A 16,212-nucleotide genomic window follows, 5' to 3' on the forward strand; every position below is an offset into this window, starting at 1 on the left:
ACATACTGTGTGTGTACATATATATACTAGGTAGATGACTTTGTCTTTAACTGGGAGGAGCCTCTGAGATGGAGAAAAGATGATAACTGACATTTCTTCCTGCACACATCTCAAAGAGAGCAGAGGAAATGTTAGAGCAAAACTAGGGAGGGGCTCCTCGATGCAGGCACTCTGACGTTTATATTAGTACAATAGCCAAGAAAAAATGGAGAAGAAGGTGAATAGTAGATGTGTGCCCGTAAAGACGTGTAGTAAAACATGTAAAAACATACTTGAGCAACGGATATGACCCCCTTTTTATACTGCCCCTTAGAACCTCCGTAATAATGAGGCATCAAAGAATGTCTGGTATCAAAATATGTCGAGTAAAGAAATATATATGACCACCCTTCAAGGAAGGTTCCGTTTTATGCATATGAATCATCTTTTGTAATTCCCGTATTAATGAGGTAGCTGAGAATGTTTGATGTCAAAATATGTCAAGTAATGTTAGGCAATTGAAGCTACATGACTATCCTCAGAGGAAAGTTTTGTCCCATGTATATGCCTTGATGGCAAAACATTCCCTAACGAGTTGCTGTTATTTTCTAACAGATTGTTGTGATTTCTTGACAATATTATCTCCAAGAGGTAGTTTAACCGACCTAATAGTTGATCGACTATATGATGGGAGATTGGCATGATAAGTGGGGAACTAAGTCCCTTAAGTTAGATTGACTCTTTGGTCAACCAGCTATATACTGGGAGTTATATTATAGAAGCGGGGAGCTGGGCCCCATATGCTCAATCAGTGCTGGAGCCAAGCGGGTGTACTCTATGTATCTTGGCACTGAGGAGTGGAGCTCTAAGTCTCTTGACTTCGACCATATTTGAGGCCAACCAACTTTATACGAAGTGCCTTAGTGCTGAGGAGTGAGGAGCTGAGCCCCGGTGAGAGTAACACATTCAACTGCATATACTCTGACTTTGACTGCCACCTCACCCTGACTTTGACCACCACCTCATCTTAACTTTGAATTCCATATCATCTTGACCATCGATCCATATTACCTCAAGGTCCGCTCACTATATACTGTATCGCTAGCCTCCACTTCAAGCCTAATCGAAGTAGGTTCATGACCGACTGACTATACCCGAGTCTTTTTTCTGCCTAATCATCCAATCGGCTGGTCTGACCGACTGGCCACGCATCTAATCTCCCATTAATGCTACAATCAATTTTATCTTTCTCGGAAAATGCATGTTAGACGCTTGAATGCTAAGTAATGCTCCGATGATATGTGGGGGGTGCTCTTTATTGAAATGATTTAGTTGTCTTGTCCATAATAAATGTTGTTTCCTAGGTACTCACCACGTGTCACACGAACTCCTCATTCTTTGCTATAACAGTTGATGCATGTATTTTTGTACGAACTGACTTCACTCCCACTTCTTCAATCTGAAGCCTACCACCAATCAGACCGTTGTGATCGGATGGTTGAGCTTAAAGGGTCTTTTACGACTTGTATTTAAAAACCCTAAGTGTCTCAAAGATAAACCACCTATGCTCCATCTCTTCATTCTTCTTCTCTGGCACTTTCTATTGACTAGGCTCCCTTTTTCATGACTTGTGTCAGTAAGTTTCCTCTTTGATCCTCTGTCGTTTCTCCTTCTTTCATCCATGGCTCAAGAAACTTTTGCTCCTTGGTATACATACACCCGTTCTAACTTTGACAACTATAATCTAGCAATTTCTATTAACTAGGCTCCCTTTTTCATGACTTGTGTCAGTAAGTTCCCTCTCTGACCCTTTGTCATTTCTCCTTCTTTCGTCCATGGCCCAAGAAACTTTTGCTCCTTGGTATACATACACCCGTTCTAACTTTGGCAACTATGATCTGGAGATGATTTGCTTAGCCCTAGAAATTCCTTAAGGTTTTTGCATTCGCATTCCGACTTCTCAAGATCGTCTGCATTATCCTCCGCCCAGCTATGTTACCTTTTTCAAGGATCAACTTCTCACGGGTCTGCATTTTCCAATCCCCCACTTTCTGTACAAAATAGGTTTGTACTTTAATATTCCTCTCCAACAACTTGCACCTAATGCTTTTCGCTCCATGTGTGGAATGATCATTCTGTTCCACCTGTAGAACATCCCTCTGCGCAACTTTCATTATTTCTCTTACTCTAAGAAATCAGAACTCAAGGTCTTTTTATTCTAATCATGCCCCAAGACAGTTTTTTTTAAGAAACTATCTTTTTTTTTTAATAAGAGATGGAAATCTCATTTTTTATCCAAATACCTGATTTTGTATCCTGATCGACCGAATGATGATCAGACCTTCCTCCCATTTTCGATCTAGGAGACTACAAACATGATGCTGTCTTTATTTTTGCTTTGGAGAGGCTAGCTGGCCTACAATTCAATTTTCCCTAACTATTGCATGAGGGCCTTCTCTACTTGTTCGGATTGAGCCTAGTCTGAGTAGTGCTTCCCTTTTCCTTTGGTAAGGAATAACTTAACGTTTATGTTATCATTAACTAAGGTCTCTTTTCTTTTATGTAGTAGATACCTTTCTCTTGGCTCTAGCTTCCAAACCTCTACACTTGGAGGAGGCCAAGTTTGATCAACAAGAACAACTCCTTTTGGCCAAATGGGATCATCAAACTGTCAATCCTTCTAGCGAAGCATCCAACAGGCGAGCGGGTGAGATCATTGAGGCACTAGCTATTGTAGGGGAGTTGCCTTCTGACCCTCTCCCAGTACCAGGAGGTGCTCATTCTTATACACCTGAGGCCTCACCGAAGATGAAATGCAAGAGGCGTTGACTCGTCCAATGGGTGTCTTCAATTGCCTCGCCTTCCTCCCAACTTACACCAGCCAAGGAAGGCACCCGACTTTGTCTTTCGAGTGAACGACTTCAGCTCTCCCTTCTAGCAACCCTGCTTGAGAGGAAGCAATCTTCCCTCCAGGCGGATCCCCTGTCACCTCTACTCCTTGCTCACCCTCTATCCGTCCGACCGCCCTATCTACGTGTGCGTCATCTAACAGACCAAAGAGTTGTTACCAATTCTCGGTCACCTTTGATGTGCCCTCCGCTCAGGGGGTAGTCTCACCCTCGGATCCATCATCAGCTTATAGTCGGATGCTACTGAAGGGTCAACTAATAGAGGCCCAGGAGTTAGCGATGACTCGACCGATGGGGCATACTATTATAGAGATGGTGGATGGATTCGCCTAAGTCCAATATCTTGGTCAGAGTCTTTTCCCTTTCTTCTCTCTTGGGGCTTCGAATGGCCTCTTGACCACCATCATGGTGTCCCAATCTGTTTTAAAGAAGACCTCTATATTCATCATCCAATAGGTGATATCTCATAAGCTTCCTCCTTCATATTTTGGAGGAGCTATCAAGTCGACCATCCTTGAAAGTTGCTCTTCTCGGCGGTTAGTCCGACGAAGTGCGACCTTGGCTCCGATACCACTTGTTGGGGATCGATTGGCCGGGTAGAGTAAGGTTGGATAGATGGCACCCCTAATTCGCTTTCCTACGTATTCGTTAGCACAGCGGAATACAAACAATACATATACGAATACGAAAGCTAAAGACAAGAAAAGAAATCAAACCGCTAACACGTCGATTTACGTGGTTCGGAGATAACTTCCTCCTACTCTACGACTATCCGTAAGGTGGGCGATCCTTGTGATCCTTCGGTGGATCAAGTCCTAGAACTCCAGCTAGCACGAACTCTTTATCGGTGGAGTAAACCTCGCATAACCTTGATCAATACACCGCACTACAATCACAGCTCAAGGTAGACTACTAATAGAGGTTAACCACCTCTATTTCGTCAACTTTAACCAAGCTTCCAAGCCTTGGTTATATAGGTCATGGGTTGAAAACCCTCGTCTATCAATCAACTGGTGAAAGTGTTAGTCAACTGCTTTATGTGGAAATTCGACCGTTACATACTAACGGCTCGATACCAGTCGATTGCTCCTTACTGGCCAAGCGAATAGAAGCATTCTGCTCGCTCTCAATCAACTGCTCAGTCGACTAAACCAGTCGACTGGTACCCCGACTACAGTTTCTCAGCACTTGAACCCTCACCCTTACGACTCACTTAACTCTTCCTTGCAACCTTGACCTATTGCCTTCAAACCTACTTCCTTTGGCTCTCGTTCCTTGGATGCATTCAAGCCCACAGCTTGTCCTAATGTCATCCTTCGCGTATGCCTCGAAGTCGCTTCCCTCGGCTCTTGTCCTTATTGCCTTGTCCACAGTCTCTCGGTTATTCTATCCTTCACCAGACCTGAAGCCATCAAACTGAGTCATATGTGTATACTGTAAATCTACGCACTCACATACATATATTAAATATAAAGATAAATCTAACTTAAATCCTTTACCCAAATTATCAAAATCCATAATTATTTTGGACCATCTTCAAGTAAAATTGCTCTAATACTAATATGGTAATATTTCATCTCTTGACCACTGTATTGTCTCGAAAAGGGTTTTTTTTTTTTTTTGATATTTTGTTTTTCTCTCGAGGATTTATACGAGAAGGTGTGATTTTTGAGCTGGAAAAAGATTTTCGCTGATTTAATTAGATTCATATAAACCCTCCCCTTCCATAAGACACTTTTTGACCTTCCGAAGTTAATTTGGTTGAAGAGAATTAAACCAAATATTCTACGCTTCTCTATTAATCTCCTCGAGATCCTTTGGCAAAAACTCGTGGTTGATGTGAGGTTTTGCTTTCCTACTTCGGCGGTAGTTGAACGACGATGTCGTGGTATTAGAAATGGGTGGCCGCGTCCACGTCGTTAGTAATGGTAAAGGGAAAGTTGCGGCGGCGTGGCATCCAATTCAAGAGTTGCATTCAACGGCATTGATTAGAGCCGCATGATAATCAATGCCGTTGATTATAACTTCCTAAGAATAATAAAATACATGGCCTCGTTTTCCAAGAGCTAAGTCTCTTCTCATTAATCGTTCTCACTGTTGATCGATTTCATTATCTCTTCATTTACATCGTTGCATTTAATTACTCGAGATATTCCTGAATTTGGTTCATTGTGGTTGCGGAACTCGCAGGGTTCCAAGTGGCCATCGGTCAATGATGAGATTAATTCTCTCTGTCCTTTGTGCTGCAGTCTAATTGTTCTACATTAATTAATCCGCGTTTTCAAAACAGGTCTTGGAGGAAAACTGGAACTTGAGTGAATTCTCCTTCGTGCTGCAATCTAATTAGTATTATTTAAATAAATTTAAATATTTAAAAAATTATAAGCTCAATTTTAACTTAAACATTTTAATGAGTTCACCTAGACTTTTTCTTAACATATTATATGGCTTTATGAATTATTATATATTTTTTTATGTATTTAATAATAAATAAATAGATAGATTTATAGTCAAGAGGCTTAATTAGAATTTTCGATGCAATTTTTAAAATTTTTAAATATTAATTTAGATCGATTTTCACTATCAAAAAATCTAAATTTCAAATTTAAAAGTTGAAAATGAACTTAAATTTAATATTTTTGACCTTAGTCCTTGGTTGGAGTTAAAACAATGATTCATCAATTTTTGGAGCTTATCTATGACTCAAATCGAAGAATCATTTGTAATATCGGCAGAACCGACTCAAGCATATTTGAGGCCTTAGGCAGGAAAAAAAATTTAAACTTTTGACATTATTTAAAAAAAAAATTCCTCACTTTTTTCATTCAGACTTGGGATAAAAAATATGAATTAATTTTTTTAAATAAATTAAAATATTATTTTTTATAAAATTGAATTTTCTCACTTTTTAGATGCAAAATTATTAATTAAATTTTTATATTCATATTTTGATAACCTAATTTAGAGAAGTATAAATTTTGCTATATTAAACAGAGTATTATTATTAGATATAATAATATACCTCAAGTCGATAATAAGTTTACTATTTATTTAGCTAAAAAAATAAATATATTCAAAATTGTTTTAAAAAATAAAGAAAAATAAAAGTATGTCTAATTACTTAAATGAAAGAGGGAGAGAAAAAATATGAGGAAATAAAAACAATGAAATATGATAACAATAAAAAAAATAGAAAAAAAAAATCATGCTCACATTCTCAACTCATCATCATTGGTAAAGAAAAAAAATAAACAAATAAAAAATACATGTACAAAATGACAAAATTCAATACAATCCTCAAAAAATAAAGACTGCAATGAGACTAAACCAGCCATTATCATTTATCAAGAACTAAATGGGAGCCTTTTTAGGCACAAAGCAAAAGAAAAAATAAATCGTATTTTTCATCACCTAAACCAGAATAGTTATAAATGATAGAATGGAGATAAAGAGAAAATCAAATAATTTATGACTGTAAATATATCTAAATAAAAGTTAAATTTAATGTCTATCAAGGAAGTGAAATGGTAGAGCTACCTAACTCGTTATTGCTATAAAAAACTAATAAAATCTTCCATTTAATTAGATACAATATGAATGACATTTGAATTTAATCAAATAAGTAGCATAGTAGCACCAACCGGATCAGCGTGTTAATGTTAGATTCAGTTTCTCTTCTCCAATCTCAATGAACAAGAGAAGTATAGAGAGGGGAGTTGGAAAAGAGAAAGAGGGGGAACTAAAAAAAACTAGCTTTGTTATTTTGCATTGTATAGATCAAAAGATAAAAAATTTCTAATTTATGTTCTTATTGATCAAAGGAGAAAACATCATCAATGAATGAGAAACGTAACGAACGTAGGCTAGGATGGAGAGATATTGAAGAGAAATAGATTAGATTTTATAAAATAACATCCATAATTAAAAATAAATTTAATTTGTTAAAAAAAGAGCCCCTTTATGACTCTATCCATTGGAACAATAATAAGCTTTTTTGTGAAATCTGAAGTTTTGATCATGATTGAGATCATGTATGTGAGCCTCGTTCTTCTAAAAAAAATATACATAAAAATATATTTAATATATTAAAAATAATTACCTTAATTTTTAGAGAATGAGATTGTGCAATCTTTTATCACGTTGGCATATTCTTTTCCACTCTCTTTTAAAAAAACACACACATAAAAATATATTTAATACACTAAAAATAATGGACAACAATAAAAATTGGGGCCCTAGGCATAGACCTTAAAGACCTATGCCTAAAGCCGGCTTGAATATCGGTTCCTCATAATATTTAACATTCTTACATATGAGACTTTCATTCCGATTTAAATAACCATCTTAACTAGTAACCTAATAAAATAAAAAGGTATATCTGCTACCTTAGCGGTCCCTTAGTGTCGACCCTATGGATATGGAGGGAGGTACATACAGGTACATAGACCATAGACACATGGTGGGGTAAATCTTAGGTTGTAAGTTCCTGAGAATCGATCTCTCGCCATTACGCTACAGATGTCATACGCCCACCGTTTGCACTACACCCTGAGGGCAGCAACCTAATAAAATAAAGTTTATACTTTACGGTGCCAACAAAATCCTAAAAAATATGAGAAGCAGAAGAAGATGCGAGGGCTAAAGGCTACTCTTATTAATGAAAGAGATTTAATATTGCATTTCTTGCTTGTAGGAGAAGAAAAGATAGCTCTTGTGCTTGAAAAGCTGAGAGGGAAAAATTATAGATTTATTACTTCTGGAAATGAGAATGAGAGGAAAGAAATGAGGAAGAAGAGGATGAGAAGTTTTTTTTAAAAAAATAGATAGGCAAAGGGGTGGCATACAACACGACGGGGATGCAGCACGCGTTGGGAAAAAGGGAGAAAAAATAAATAGAAGTTTCTTTCAAAATATCCTAATTTATTTTAAATCGATTGAATTGTTTAAACTTTAAACTTAGTTTGGTCATAACATACCAAATCCAATTTAATTTTAATCATCCGTTTATTATTATATATTTATTTTTAAAATTTAAATTTTAATATTTTACTTGTGATATTTCTTTATAAAATTGCTATAATGGATAACTCTGAGTTTTTCAAATATGCGATAATTAAAGGGACGATGAGGGTTTCGCAATATATAGTATTATTAAAAAAAATACCTAACTTATCCACTAGGTTTATAAAATATGTACACCACTTTTGCCTATGATATTTCTAAAATTTATAATAAATTATTTATTTTATTAAATTTAAATAATTCCATTATCCTCATTTTATATTATATTTTATATTTATTTTTATTACTTTTTTTTATCTCTCCTTATGCAATATTTATTTTTTTATTACCCAATCTATTTCCTTAATTTTTTTCTCACTCATAAATTAAATAATATTTTAATATTTAAGTAATAGAAATTTAAAGAAATATTATTAATTAAATTTAAGGAATGACAAGGTAATTGATATAAGGAATTTTTTATGTAAAATATAAAATTTTAGATAAATTTTATGTTTAGAAAAATTATTTAGAAGCTCTAATAAATTAATATTAATAGTGTATTACAACTAGGGGTGGATCCAATGCGGAGGGTCCTTTTACCGGCTCCTAGTATTATGTGATTCCACCGATGGAGATAGAGGATACCGTCCCTTGTTCCGTATAAAAATCGTCCTTCCATCTTTGAATTTCTGGACGCACCACTGATTACAATAGATAGTGAATGCATGATATTTTTGACATAATAAAGATGGATTGATTTTTAAGAACTGACGATTTAAGATTTATTCTATCATATACCTCCATATATATAGGGTCAATACAAATATGACCCGTTAGAATAATGAATCTACCTTTCTTTCGAATAAACTAATATTTATAGTGCCGAAATATTTTCATTTTATATTTATAATATTATCTAATGAATATAAATTAGTGTACTCTTACACAGCATATTTATAGAGGCTCTATTTATCTGTGATCCAATTTGAAAAAACGATTTTATATTATCTGTATTCAATTTTTTTATTCATTTATATTTATTTACAAATATTGATTTACAAATCAACTTAAATATCGAACAATAACATGACTAACAGTAATTTGTAGATAAAGTTCTAGTGAAATTTTATATCTAAAATTTCAACACATTCAATTTAGATGTTTTAAAAGCTAAATATGAGACAACTTATAAGTTTAGGTAAACCATCATTCAATGGAAATGGCACAAGCCCACTTGTCCACTACTTCTGCATAGGAAACTGCCTGCTTTTAACTCACCCTTGGACGCCAGCTCGTGCCCGACTTGGCCCGGCGAGCTCATGCTTCTTCTGGTGTTGGCCACGGCCCAAACGTATCAAATCAGGTCCAAGATCTGGGCTACTTGTTCATTGACCTCATAAATGCATCAACAATTCAAGGATTTCATTCAGATCAGGGAAGCTCAAGTAGTTGCTAAAATAGGAAGATATCGAATATATTCTCAGTTAGGTCAGACCACAATCACTGTAAAAGTTTACCACATTGTGAAAAAAAAAACAGCAATTGTTTCCCTTCAGCTCTCTGCACATCGGTAGACCCTCAAACGCCACTTCACTCCATATATAGCTCATCCAGTAGGGGAAAGAAAAAGTAAAAAAGGTCGATCCATCCAAATGGCTTCATTCTCCAAACTGGCTTCATTACGATACCAAACACCAGCAGCTATTTCTTGTCGCTTAAAGCTTGTTTTGGAACTTTAAAGGAGCACGGTGTGCCAGCTTGTGTTGTTAGTGGCAAGTGGAAGACAGATAATACTAATGCAACCAGAGGGGAAAAAGTGGCATTCCCGATGACACATGATGCCATCAATTGGAGTCAACAAAAAAAAAAACTTAAATGCCAGAGATCCAATCCGACATTGTTGGCTGGTAGCTAGTGCTCATGATCTGCTACTGTCTTCAAAGTACCATGTGAAACTGAGATGCCAGAGATCCAACCCGACATTGTTGTTTAGAGTAGTAAAGGCTCTAAATTTGGATAAACGTCAAGATGGCATATGCCTATGCATGGTGTGCCAGTCACTTAGATTTGGTTGAATCGATTTTTTAATTTTTTTCATATTCTACCGGATACAGTTCGACATGGCCACATGCAAGGAATAATGCAAGGCCACTACTTCTCATTTATCGCCCTTTAATTGCCACCAGATAAAGAATTGGATTATTTTATACCCAATTCGTCCAACAATTTTAGTCCAACACAGATTGATCAACTCATCCGTCTGTTAAAAGTCAGCAAAAAGGTGGCAGAGAATAATAGAGTTACAACTCCTCACGTCTATCCAAACTCCCAAAGACTAATTCGCATACAATTCTAAACGTTGTTGAAGTAGACGTCAATTAAAAGATTCTGATAACTACTATGGTTGGGAAGGATCTACGAGATCTAGACGGAAAAAACTTAAGTTGTTCAAAAACATTGGTATATTTACGTGTGTTCTTATCATTGTTTTAGTGTTTATCTCTTGAGGAGAAGAAGATCAAGTAAAACTAGTTTCTTCACTATAAAAGGATAAAGGAGGTGTGGTGGCGTATGAATTCTGATACACAATCTTCTTTATATATATAATTAAATTTGTATTAATGTTTGATCTTGGCCACACGGAAAGTATTAGTCCACTTCGTAGTTCCCGGTTGGGAATCACTCAATCTCACCGAATTCAATTAATTATGTGGTTGACTTAGAAATAATGCAGCATGCGGGTCTTTTCTGTTGACTTTATCACGACGTTTATTGGAGTAAGAACCAAGATTGGATTGACCACGGCTCGAGTTGCAAACGTGAGAAATTGGTTCAACCGTACAAGTGTTCCTCTTTTGTATTCCCCACTTTCATTTGTTCTTATCTTTGTCTTCGTCAGAAATTTTTCCTATTTTCTTTTCTGGTAAACGATTTTAGATTTGTGTTCCCTCTTCGATTCCCGTCGTCCATTTCTTCCCCACCAACCAACATTTTAAATCAGTGTAATAATATAATTTTATCATTCTAGTTTTAAATCTCACATCTCGTGGTTAAGGCTAAAGCGAACTTATCTGTTCGTCATTGTTAGAAGCTGGTCAGCCGAAGTCATAATTGGCTCTCTTTGCTAAACACACTCCATGTACAACAATCTCATGTAAGACAAAATATTAGCATCATTGTTTCAATCAATGAGATCTATGTAAAACAAAGCAAGAATATTCCCTGAGATTTGCTAATTAAACCATGCCAATGGTACAAGTAAAACAAAGCAAGCAAGAAAATTATCCAATCTTGGCTGGTACCATACGTTTGGGTTCTCTTATATACCACGAGCAGGCAATAATTAAAGCATACCGTTTGGCAAAGCAAGAGCAAAATAACTAACAAAAAAGAACATGCTGTGAAATTGTACACCTCGTAAAATCCTTCTATATTGGAGGAACACTGTGAAATTATATTTCTGTAATCCTCTACAAATTAAGGGAAGAGCAAATAAAGGGGGGAAAAAAAAAGAGTTTTGACATATTTACGTCTACACGGATTATAATCTGGAATACAAGCTATTAATTTTGGTATGGGTATGCTGATCTGGTGAGAAACAGGTTTCTGTGAGGCTAAGTTAGTCGCATTCAAATGATCCTGGTTTTTCACATCCAATTCCTTGGCCTTCTCCATTAGCTCGGATGGGTGGTTAATTTAGCCCGACCTGGAAGAAAGTTGAATTCTTTTGGAAATATTTGACCAGTCACTAGTCACGCTATTAGAAAGAACCTTCAAATGCGACTGGAAGCTGTTCAGATGTGGGCGGTTGCACACATGATGCATTGCCAAGACCTTGAAGCAATTTTATAACCTCTACTGTATCATCGAGATAATACTTAGCCTTGCTTGGTTTTTGACCAACTGTGCATGCAAAGACTTCTCTAATTGCGAGGACCGATGGATCATTTATGTAACTGCTAATGCTCTCAAACATGTCTTCATCTGACCGGTCATCCCCAATGCATAGAAGAAAATCCAGTGCCTTTCCAGTGCTTGACACGGTTGCCATGAGATTTTCCACCACTATACCTTTGCCTATACCCTGCATATTTTGACAAGCTAAGGTTGAACAGAACCAGAAAAGGCAGAATTGAAAGAAGGTCTAGTTACATACGCAAGGTCCATACAAGGTCATGCATATCCTAGATTTCTTTTTAATGAATTTCTAATCAAAAAGTGGGGAGACTGTTACATGCTCGAGGGATGGTGCAAAAAAAAAAAAAAAAAAATCCATAAATCGGGTAGGCAGATGTTATCCTAAAAGTCAATCCTAATCCATGCACCTTTATTTTGAAAGCTAAGTTTGTTTGATCACGATAGTCATGAATGTTACATTGAAAACTCATTCTTTGTCAAGATATGAACCAAAATTCTTTATCAAAGGTAAATGAAAAGCATATCCAGTGTTTCGTACCTGTGGGTTCACTTCTACAATATGTTGGCCCCTTTTCACAACTACGGGTTCATTGGCAAGCACATTCTCAAGATGATCAAGGAGCTCCTTTGCTTGGCATGACCCAAAATCAGGATCTGCTTCTTGATGATGCCACACTAGCCCACTTTCTTTATGTTCTATGGCAGATCCATCCGTAGCCTCCATGTAAAGTCTCATGACAGGTTCTGCCATTTTCTTCCAATTAAAGTCTGCAGCTAACATGCAAGACTCCCATGGTGCATCCCTCTTCCACCTACAGTCCAGGACTAAAAAGTAGTCAGTCACAAAAGAATTATTTGAACCAGTGCATGGATTTGGTACTGAGATCAGATTTTGGAATGGATGTTAATTATGTTCGTCATTATCAGAAATTAATGGATATCGGATATCAACAAGTAGACATGGTAAATTATGCAAACTTTCAGCATGGTTTCAATGAGACGTAGCTTATGTAACCTAAATCTATTTATGACATCTCAAATCCACGCTCTGAAACATCTAGGATGGATGACTACAATTTTGTAAAGATTCTAGTTTATCAAGTTTGACCATCTGTAAACTCGTACAGCTTCAAGAAGAAAATTTGTCAATAGGATTCACATATTCTAACATGACTAAGAGGATTTCTTTGCATTTTTAAATCCTCCACAGTGTCTGAAAAATAAATTGGGAAGCCTGTGAGTGAAATTGCACGCAACTTCATATTTGCAAGCAAAGATGCTTCCATCAAAAGCTTAGACAACTATTCGTGCAAGGACAAATAAATTTTATGCATGCTTCATGGTCCTATGTTCCATTTGACCAGTTAGCAAAGACACTCTGCCAGATTTGTCATGATAATCACAATAAAAAACAAATTGTAAGAAAAAACAATTTTCATTTCCAATGAAAAAGTTACCTGGTGAAATATCCATGCTCTGCAGAGATCCCCAATTTCTCACAGGGGGCAAACCATTTGCTCAACTCATCTTTCCCTCTACCACTGACCAAGAAAACAACATTCTTAGGGTCAGTGCATAATCTATTTATTATGGAAATAACTTCATAGCTTGGCTTCTTATCAATAGATGACTGTGGTATCATTGTTCCATCATAATCAAGTAAGATGAGCCTACTTTTTGTCTTTTGATACGAGCCAACAATATGCTCAACAGATAGTTTCCTAAAGGTAGGGCCAAGAGCAACAACTCTGAAGCTCATTCCAAACCCAATCCCCCAACACCTCCTATTGAAATGCTCTCTACAAGCACGTTGCAAGTCCTGATCAAACGACCTTGCCCAATATGGAACGTCATGAGAACTAACATACTTGTAATGCTTTTCGTGCCGTAATTGTTTCTCAGTGTCTGGCATTGTGATGGCTGAATTTATTGCCTCTGACACAGCATTCACATTCCATGGATTAACTCGAATAGCACCACTAAGAGATGGAGAGCACCCAATGAACTCTGAAACAATTATCATACTTTTCTTTGGAGAATCTGCTAATGCTGAACTCAGCTGTCTGTAGACTGTGTATTCGTATGGAACCAAATTCATGCCGTCCCTTACTGGATTCACCACACAACATTCGGCTACTGCATAAAAAGCAGCCTTTTCATAGGTTGGTACAGTGCGATTGATCAACACAATGGGCTGGTATCCAGGTCTTCCAAAACGTTCATTAATTCTTTTAGAGATTGACCCTATTTCATCCTGAACCTCCTGCACATCCTTTCCTTCACTCCTTGGTGGGTTATTAATCTGGACCAACACTGCGCGCCCTCTCAACTGCGGATGCTCCTCCAATAGTTGCTCCACTGCAAGCAACTTCATTCCGATACCTTTGAAGAGATCAACATCGTCAACTCCCAACATCAAGATCTTATCGCTATATGTTGCTTTGAGCTCGAGGACTTTGGCAATAGTCTCTTTAGAAGATATCACCAATTCGAGCTGCCCCATGTCAATCCCAACAGGGAGAATTTTGACAGTGACTGTCCTCCCGTAGTACTCAATACCAATATATCCTCTTTTGGACTGATAATCCAAGCCAAGTAACCGGGAGCAAGAGGTGAGGAAGTGGCGAGCATAGTCGAAGGTGTGGAAGCCAACGAGATCAGCATTCAGGAGGGCGCGAAGCAGTTCGTCACGAACGGGAATGGTACGGAATATCTCAGACGAAGGGAAGGGAGAATGGAGGAAAAAACCCAACTTTACACGCGGGGAGCGCCTTCGAAGGAAGGTCGGAAGAGCAAGCAAGTGGTAGTCGTGGATCCACACGAGGTCATCATCGGGGTTTAGAAGCTCAATGAGACGGTCAGCAAAAAGCTTGTTGGCGGAGAGGTAGGAGAGCCAAAGGGAACGATCAAATGGCAAACCACCTAAGGAAGACGGTGAGAGGGGCAGGAGGTAGTGGAGAAGGGGCCAGAGGTAGTGCTTGCAGAAATCATGGTAGAAGCGGTGGTGGAGATCGGCAGGAATGAAGACAGGGAGGCACCTGAAACGTTCGTATAGAATACGAGAAACGGAAGCATGGTGGGCTCTGTCGATGGAGACGGCCAAGGTGCCAACGTGAACGACCTCGGAAGAGGACGGAAAGCCGGCGCGAAGCTGGAGCGCGAGAGCATCGGGATCCCAAGAGAAGGCTAGGCCAACCGGCGCGGAGGGGTCGGGTGCTGTACGAAGTGGAAGGCGGTGGGTGACAACGATCCGCCGCTCCCGCTGCGTCGGTGAGGCGGGAGCGTCGTCGTCCGTGCCGATAGAAGCGGCGTCATCCATGAGACAAGGCAGCAGAGGAAAGCGGCGGGGGGAGGCAGCAAAGTCGGAATCCTCACCGGCGGCCAGCTCAAGAAGGTTTGCCGAGGATAAGGAGAGCATCGATCCCCTACGGATCAGGGTTCCGTGCCAAAGACAGTATGGTTAGAGTTAGGACTCAGTCGGCCGTGGTTCAGGGAGGGCGCCGCGAAGGAGGAGGAGGAGGAAGAAAGAGGAAAGAGAAGGTTGCATTGGATGTGCGTAAACTTGGTTTTATAGGGATCGGAACGCCGGTAAGGTGACTATAAACGGGAGGGATCTGCTCCTTTCTTGCTTCCCTAAACTTCCTTTTTGAGAAGAAGACGACGATAAGAAAAGCAGGAGATGGGAAGAGGAAATTGGAAACTGAGAAGAGGACTGGATAGAGGAGAAAGGAAAACGGGGGTTTTGATTTTTGAACTGGAAAAACGCTGGATGCGGGCCCTCTTTTCGCCGCTGGATAGGGCATTTCACAGGAAGCAGCCGGTCTAGTTTCAGTCTTCCCGTCGTTTAACTTTAAATTACGTATTTAGGAAGGCTGTCGTACGTTGCCATATTTCAATTTTCAAATCCGAAGCCATTACGATTGAATATCTTAAAATTCTAATTATATTCACTTAATTATTTCATAGAACGGTTATCATAATGTGTGGAGCCGGCTGCTCGGTGCGATGACATTTCCATGCATTAACATTTCCATATTCTCTAATAGTGATAAATGGTACAATAAATTATTCATCTCTCTATCACCTCCAACCACGGGCAACCACATGGACAATCTACCTCAACCACCTCAACCTTATCCAAACCACAACCCAACTGTGATCCGGACGAGTAGTAATTTTAACTTGGAAATTTTAGAAGTTAAGGACCCAACTTCGTCCTTGCTTGTTCGAGAAATTTCTTCTGTTTTGCTTTTGGTGAGCAAGGCCAAGAAACGATGTTTAAGGACTAAAAAAATCATCAAGCTTAGCTTAGGGGTAAGTTGCTCGTAAAAATCGGTTCAAAAATTCCTTGAAAAGTCATGTTGTCAGTGACGTTCGCCGCCGCGCCACCGCTGACAGCGTT

The 16,212-nt window shown here is 38.3% G+C and overlaps 1 protein-coding gene across 2 annotated transcripts; it reads right to left on the reverse strand.

Annotated features, from left to right (window-relative positions):
* Positions 1 to 11,307: 11,307 nt before the first annotated feature.
* On the reverse strand, positions 11,308 to 15,545 carry LOC122051322 (probable alpha,alpha-trehalose-phosphate synthase [UDP-forming] 8). 2 transcript variants are annotated; one of them, XM_042612393.1, is made up of 3 exons: positions 13,268 to 15,543; positions 12,349 to 12,622; positions 11,308 to 11,976 (listed from the first exon to the last, which is right to left on the reverse strand). In XM_042612393.1, the coding sequence occupies exons 1-3, from the start codon at positions 15,226 to 15,228 to the stop codon at positions 11,653 to 11,655; spliced, it is 2,559 nt and encodes an 852-aa protein (XP_042468327.1). In that variant the 5' UTR covers positions 15,229 to 15,543; the 3' UTR covers positions 11,308 to 11,652. The 2 variants fall into 2 exon arrangements, with proteins under 2 accessions (XP_042468327.1, XP_042468335.1); XM_042612401.1 differs by lacking the exon at positions 11,308 to 11,976 and having other exon boundaries at positions 12,498 to 12,635; positions 13,268 to 15,545.
* Positions 15,546 to 16,212: the final 667 nt, after the last annotated feature.

Source organism: Zingiber officinale, chromosome 1B (genome assembly GCF_018446385.1).
Source record: "Zingiber officinale cultivar Zhangliang chromosome 1B, Zo_v1.1, whole genome shotgun sequence".
In the NCBI taxonomy this organism is placed as follows: Eukaryota; Viridiplantae; Streptophyta; class Magnoliopsida; order Zingiberales; family Zingiberaceae; genus Zingiber; species Zingiber officinale.

Coding starts and splice junctions, on each gene's coding strand:
- LOC122051322 (XM_042612393.1), bottom strand. CDS start 15,228: ATGCTCTCCTTATCCTCGGCAAACCTTCTTGAGCTGGCCGCCGGTGAG. Junction 12,623..13,267: donor GAGCATGGATATTTCACCAG/GTAACTTTTTCA, acceptor CCTGGACTGTAG/GTGGAAGAGGGATGCACCAT. Junction 11,977..12,348: donor TTGTAGAAGTGAACCCACAG/GTACGAAACACT, acceptor CAAAATATGCAG/GGTATAGGCAAAGGTATAGT.